The sequence below is a fragment of the Mirounga angustirostris genome, unplaced genomic scaffold, assembly GCF_029215605.1.
Source record: "Mirounga angustirostris isolate CCGP_5_RB_7025 unplaced genomic scaffold, mMirAng1.0.hap1 SCAF_9, whole genome shotgun sequence".
NCBI lineage: Eukaryota > Metazoa > Chordata > Mammalia > Carnivora > Phocidae > Mirounga > Mirounga angustirostris.
Window position 1 is genome coordinate 120,293,583 of NW_026991717.1, and position 7,051 is coordinate 120,300,633.

At 36.2% G+C, this 7,051-nt stretch overlaps 1 protein-coding gene and 1 pseudogene across 1 annotated transcript; one reads left to right on the forward strand and one right to left on the reverse strand.

Annotated features, from left to right (window-relative positions):
* The first annotated feature begins 457 nt into the window (after window positions 1-457).
* LOC123862469 (phosphatidylinositol-glycan biosynthesis class F protein-like) lies at window positions 458-2,401 on the forward strand. The gene is given in 2 exon segments (XM_045902008.3): window positions 458-683; window positions 686-2,401. Coding segments are annotated over 2 exon segments (657 nt in total). The 5' UTR covers window positions 458-631; the 3' UTR covers window positions 1,291-2,401.
* A 2,201-nt stretch (window positions 2,402-4,602) lies between these two features.
* On the reverse strand, window positions 4,603-6,328 carry LOC123862470 (cyclin-dependent kinase 1-like; annotated as a pseudogene).
* Window positions 6,329-7,051: the final 723 nt, after the last annotated feature.

Below are 7,051 nucleotides of genomic sequence, written 5' to 3' on the forward strand. Positions count from 1 at the left end.
GTCCAGTGTTCTTTCCTCCTTCTGTGAAGAGGAGAACTATTTTGTAAATTTTCTGGCAACCAATTAGTGGTTTTATATATATTCTCCCTCTGTTGCTATTTGTCTGTTTTAGCTTGTGTTCTTACTCTCTCTGTCACAGGGACTCTTCCTGATTGTGTTTGAGGTCACAGCAAGATGGCAGGTGGATCCCATAGAAAAGGGGACTAGAGAATTGAGCAGAAGGAGCCTTAGGGTGTAGGGTTGCAGCTAGCATAACTCTGATAGGGACAACTGCACATCATCACACATTGGATTTATGACTGAAAAACTGTGTGTACAGGTAAAATTTTACAGTTCAGTCATATCAGGGATGCTTCCTATTTAAAGACTACCATGACTACCCTTTGCCTTATCAATTTATTTCTAGAAATTTATCTTATAAAGATGTGTGCATAGGGATCTTTTTAAAAAAACATTGTATACAATAGCAAAAGGCTATAAACAGCTTAAATATCCACTGATGGGGGATACAGTTATAAAAACCATGATGCGGGCAATGGCCAGGGCAGTGAGTCGTACCTGATGGTGGGAGGTAGTAACCCCACTTCTCTTCCACTGGCAGGAGCGTTAGATAGCCTCTCAAGAAAACACCATGAAAGATACTGATATCAAGAGACTACTGTATACCCATCTTTTGTGCATATTTCAATTATCCTAAGCATCTTCATTCCATCATTCTTCTTGGAGAACTTCTCAATATTGGAAACACACTTGACATGGTTGTGCATCTGTTCTGTTTTTGTAACTGCCATCAATCTAGTATTATATTTAGTAGTGAAACCAAATGCATCCTCTAAAAGAAGTTCATTATCATACAAGGTAACCAGGTTTTTGAAATGCTGTATCTACTTTCTTATGTCATGTTTCTTCTTTCATGTAATTTTTGTTCTATATGGAGCACCACTCATAGAGTTGGTGTTGGAAACATTTTTATTTGCAATTATTTTGTCTACCTTTACTACTCTATCTTGTTTGTGTTTGTTAGGACCAAACATCAAAGCATGCATAAGAGTTTTCAGTAGAAATGGAGTTACATCCATTTTGGAGAACAGCCTTCAGATCACTACAATTTCTAGCTTTATAGGAACATGGCTTGGAGCCTTTCCTATTCCACTCGATTGGGAAAGACCTTGGCAGGTATGGCCCATCTCCTGTACGTTTGGAGCGACCTACGGCTACGTGGCTGGACTCATGATTTCACCACTCTGGGTATACTGGAATAGAAAGCAACTTACATACAAAAACAATTAATTGGAGCAAAAGCAGAAGATACTTTGTTGTGCAGATTCCATAAAGACTGTGCAGAAATGTACATGTTCTAAGCCAGGAAGTTCCATTTACAGCACTATTTTTTATGTAGTTACAACATGGTGTGATTGTAGCTTTTTAAACTATGAAACCCCTGAGAGATTGTACCTTCTAGTTGAAATAAAGTATTTATAATAGAAAAACAAACAAACAAACCATGATACACCATGCAGTGGAGTACCGTAGAGCCATGAGACGCAAGAGGGCAAGTTATATGGGCTGACATCATGTAACCTATAAGATATATCGAGTGAAAAAATAAGGTGTATACATGTCTTGGTTTGGGGTCCCTTGAAAGCAGAGCCTCAGACAAAGACTTGAGTGCAGGTAGTTTATTTGGGAAGTAATCCCAGAAAAAAAATGAGAGCATGAAGACAGTGACACAGAAAATGAAAAGAAAAAAAAAAAAAGGTGTATTATTGAGTTACTGCTACAGGTAAGGGAAGCCCAAGTCCAGACCTTTGAAAAACAGACAGGAATACCAACTCCCAGAATTGTCTGTCTTTCAGCAAGAAGGAAGGTTGGGGCATTTATTGACCAAACCCATCCTGTATTGGTTGGGATTGTTCCAGGAACTTAACTCCTTCTGCTTCTGGCTGCAGCTGCCTGTAGACTGAATAGGCTCCTGTGACTTTGGAGAAAGTGTTAGTGTTCATGATGGGACTCTGTCAGTGTGCAAGGGAGGGACCCACCATGGGAGCTGCAGCAAAAATCAGAGTTGGTCTAAGGGAATATCAGGCACCAAAAAGCAGCTACTATAATAGAAAAGATGTCTACGTATGTAAACAAAGTATATGTGTGTATTTGTGTGATATACCTATAGACATATCCATATACAAATACCAATGTAGAGGTGTATACACACAATTTTTGAATAATCCATAAAATCACTGGGAATAGTGGTAAGGAGATAGGGTATTTGGAGGTCTGGACATACGGTGAAAGAGGACTAATTTTTCAATGTCTAGTTGAAATTTTTTAACCATATGAATATATTTCTTTTACAATGTTTTAATTACTTTCATTGAAGTATAACTTAGATAGTAATAAAATACACCTATTTTAAGTGTACAGTTTAATAAATTTCATTGAACGTATGCACCCACACAACCACCTCCACAATCAAGACATAGAACATGTCCATCGAGCTCCCCACTAGCCTTTTATGGTCAATCTCCTCCTCTCGATCTTTCTCATGTCAGTATTTTGTTCCTTTTTAAAACTGAGCCATATTCTGTTGTAGGAATAGAGCACAATTTATTTACATTCACTTTTTGATGGACTTGCAGATTGTGTCTAGTTTTGAGTTATTATGAATAAAAGTTATCATGAAAAAGTTATGAACCCTTGCAAAAAGTGTTTGTGCAGACCTAGGTTCTCATTCTTCTTGTGTAAATACTTAGGGGATTGCTGGGTCATATAGTATATGAATATTTAACTTTATAAGAAATCGTTGAATTTTTCCAAAGTGCTGTATTATTTTGCATTTCTACCAACAAAATATGAGATTTCCAGTTGTTTCACATCCTTGCCAACATTTGGTATGGTTTCTCCTTTTAATTTTAGTTATTCTAATGGGTGCTAGGAGTATCTGGAGGTTTTAATTTGCATTTTCCTGATGACAATGATGTTGAGCATTTCATTTGTATATCTGCCATTTATAGTTTTTCTTTTGTGAAGTGTCCGTTCAAACTTTTGGCTTTTTGTTTTGTTTTGTTTTGTTTGTTTTCCGTTGTAGGTAGGCTTCATACCCAGTGTGGAGTCCATTGTGTCTCATGACCCTGAGATCAAGACCTGAGCTGAAATCAAGAGTTGGATGCTTAATTGACTGAACCAACCAAGTGCCCCCTTTTTGCCTATTTTTGAGTTAATATTTTACTATCGAGCTATAAGAGTTTTAAATATATTCCAAATAGAAGTCTTTTGACAGATATATGTATTACATATATATATATTTTCTGTTTATGGCTTGCATTGTATTTTTTTGTTTGTTTGCTTTTAATGCTGTCTTTCAAAGAATAGGATGTTTTAATTTTGACATAGTCCAATTTATCAATTTTTTCCCCTTTCAGAATAAGTGCTTTTTGTGTATTGTCTAAGAATTATTTGCCTATACTAAGGTCCTAACATTTTCCTCCTATGTTTTCTTCTAGAAGTTTATAGTTTAGCATTTATATTTCGGCTAGTGACCAATATTAAGGTAATTTTTGTTTATAGTGTAAAGCAAATGTTCAAGGTTATTTTCTTCCTGGGATATCCAATTGTCCTAGCAACATTTGTTAAAAATTTTTTCACATTGGATTTATTTGGCATTTTTGTTGAAAATTAATTGACCTTATAGGAGTGGGCCTATTTCTGGACTCTTTGTTCTGTTCCATTGATCTATATGTCTATCCTATGTTAATAGCACACTGTCTTTATTATTGTAGCTTTATGGTAAATCTTAAAATAGTGTAGTTCTTACACTATTTTAGGATGTAGTGTAGGAGGTAGTCTAAGTCCTCCAACTTTGTTCTTCTTTCCAAAGTTGTTTTGGCTATTTTAAGTCCTTAACATTTACATACAAATTTCACTATCAGTTTGTCAATTTTTATTAAGAAAAAAACCCAGTGGCATTTTGGTGGAGATTACATTGAATCCCAATACATTGGGCAGTATCGACATCTTAATAATATTGAGTCTTTCAATCCATAAACATTGTATATTTCTTTACTTATTTAGGTCTTCTTTAGATTTTTCAGTAATTATTTTGTCATTTCAGCGTGGAGGTTTAGCACATATTTTGTTAAATTTATCCACAAGTGTTTTATGTCTTTTGATGCTATTGTAAGTGGTATTTGTGGTAGCCAGCCTCCAGATTGGCCTGAAATGCTCCTTCCCTCCTGGTATTCATGCCCATGTATAGTATCTCCCCGCCCCCCCCCCCCACACACATTGTACCAGGGGTTGATCTGTGTGACCAATTGAATATGGCGGAAGTGATGGAATGCCACTTCTGAGACTGGGTAATCAAAGGCATTATAGCTCCTTCTTTGCTCTCTTGTATTGTTTGATCTGGAAGACATGGGAGCAGGTCTACTGGAAGGTCCAGTGTGGTGAAGAAATGAGATCTTCATAAAGGAGAAGCTGAGGCCTCTACCAGCAAGATGTGAACGAGTGATCTTGGAAATAGATCCTCCAGCCCCAGTCAAAGCTTCAGATGAGTACAGGCCTAGTTGACACCTTGATGGCAACCTCCTGAGAGATGCTGAGCCATGCTACCCCCTGAAACTGCTCCTAGATTCCCGACTCTCAGAAACTATGTGAGATAATAAATGTTTGTTGTTTCAAGCTGCTAATTTGGTAATTTGTTATGTAGCAGTTGAGAACTAATATAGTATTGTTTCTTTTAAATTAATGGTATCTATTTTATTTCAATTTCTAATTCTTTGTTTCTAGAATGTAAAAATTCTTTTTTTTCTAATATAGGCCTTATATCCTGTGTCCTTGCTAAAATCAGCTCTTTTGCAGATATTTTAGGATTTTCTGCATAGGCAATCATGTCATCTGTGACAAAGACAGTTTTACTTCTTTTCAAATCTGCATGTCTTTTATTTATTCGATTGCCTTATTAAACTGGCTAGGATTTTTAGTATAATGTTGAATAAGGTGGTGAGAGCAGATATTCTTGCCTTGTTTTTGATCTTAAGGGGTAAACAGTTCAGTTATTTCCCGCAGTTCCTGTCATCAATACTAGATTTATAGTTTTATTATAGTAACAAATACTTGTTATAGTGAAATCTACACTCATACACAGAACTACTATATTTAAATTGACATAGAACAATATTTACATTTTAAAGTTACACTTTTGAAATTAGATGATGACGTGCAGCTTAAGTTTTACAACATAGAAAAGGGCACATAAGACAAAAATAGAGGTAGCAGTAAAAATATAACTATCTGTTCTTGAGATAGCATGTGGAGACTTTTTGTCCGAAAGCTACGTCTTCTCAATCCGATTGTCCAAATCATTAAAATATGGATGATTCAGTGTCATTTTGCCAGAAACTTGTTCGGTGGGATTAACCTGCCAATGTGCTGACATTTTTGAAGGCAAATCCAAGCCATTTTCAACCAAGGTTTTGATATAGGATGCTAGGCTTCCTGGTTTCCACTTGGGAAATATGTTCTTAACAGTCTTATAAAAATTCCACTTCTGGCCACACTTCATTACTGGGGGTGCCCAAAGCTCTGAAAATCCTAAAGAGTTGATCAATTTCTGAATTCCCATGGAAGAGTGACTTACTTATTAGTTGCTAATTCTGCAAATATAGTATCTGTACTCCAAATGTCAACAGGCGTTGTGGGCTGACCCCAACAATACCTCTGGAGATCTATGCCAAAGTGTTATTAGTTCATGGATGTATACTCTACTAGGTATTCCAAAAACTCTGGCAAGGTTCAAACCAGCCAATTTAGTTGTTCCTTTGTTGTCAGTAGATTTTGAGGTTTTAAGTCTCTGTGAAGAGTTCTTCCAGAGTGACAAAACAACATCCCTTATACGATTTGGCCCAAATAAGTCTTAACATGTGAAGAATCCATGAACTGACTAGGAGGTATAGAATCCAAGTATTTCTTAAGATCCAAGGAATTTGGAGATGTGATATAAGCTGGAATCCTGTATAAGCACATCTTGAAGACTGACTATATTTAATTTATTTTTTTTAATTTAATTTTATTATGTTATGTTAGTCACTATACATTATATCATTAGTTTTGATGTAGTGTTCCATGATTCATTGTTTGCATATATATTTAGATGACAAAATTCTTTGAATAAAGAAATTTCCTGAATTGTGGTACTAAGAACCTCTTCCTCTTTACTTTCTAGTCTGATTTTCTTCATGGCTACCACTTGAACTATAGTTTTGTGTCTACCCTTGTCCATAACTCCATAGGTACTTTTTCCAATTTTCTCAATTTTGGTATAATATTCCATAGTTACCCAATAGTTATGGTGAATCCTGGCTTATTATTCTGTGATGGTGGGGTTGGGGAGGTTGGGGTCATAGTGGAAGCGGTTGTGGCAGTTACCTTGTCTATGTCATTCTTTCTTAAATTTCTGAGAGCCCTGAGAATTTTTATTATGAATCATTTTCTAATAATCTTTCTGAGTCTATTGAGATAATCATTTGTTTTTTTTTTTCTTTTTCATTTTGTTAATATGGTGAATTTCATTGATTGATATTTGTTTTTTTTTTTTAATATTTTAAAGATTTATTTATTTGAGAGAGCGAGTGTGGGAGCGGCAGGGAGGGGCAGAGGGAGAGGGACAAGCAGACTCCATACTGAGCGTGGAGCCTGATGCAGGGCCTGATCCCATGACCTTGAGATCATGACCTGAACCATAATCAAGAGTGGGATGCTCAATCGACTGAGCTATCCAGGCGCCCCCAATGATTGATATTTGAATCTTGTGTTCCTGAGATAAACCCCACTTGGTCATCATACCTGAATTGTTCTTAAAAATATTTGATGAATACTTTCCACTTTTTTATTATTTGAGGCGCATCTGTATTTTGTGTATCTTCAAGAGACCAGGAGACTCTACTCCCCATTGGCTGCTGAATTACAGTGATCCATTTGTGCCTGAACATGGGTGAACAAGTGTGTTTTGTAACCCTCTCAGATCCTTGGGGTAAGTGTCCAGACCAAGACATGT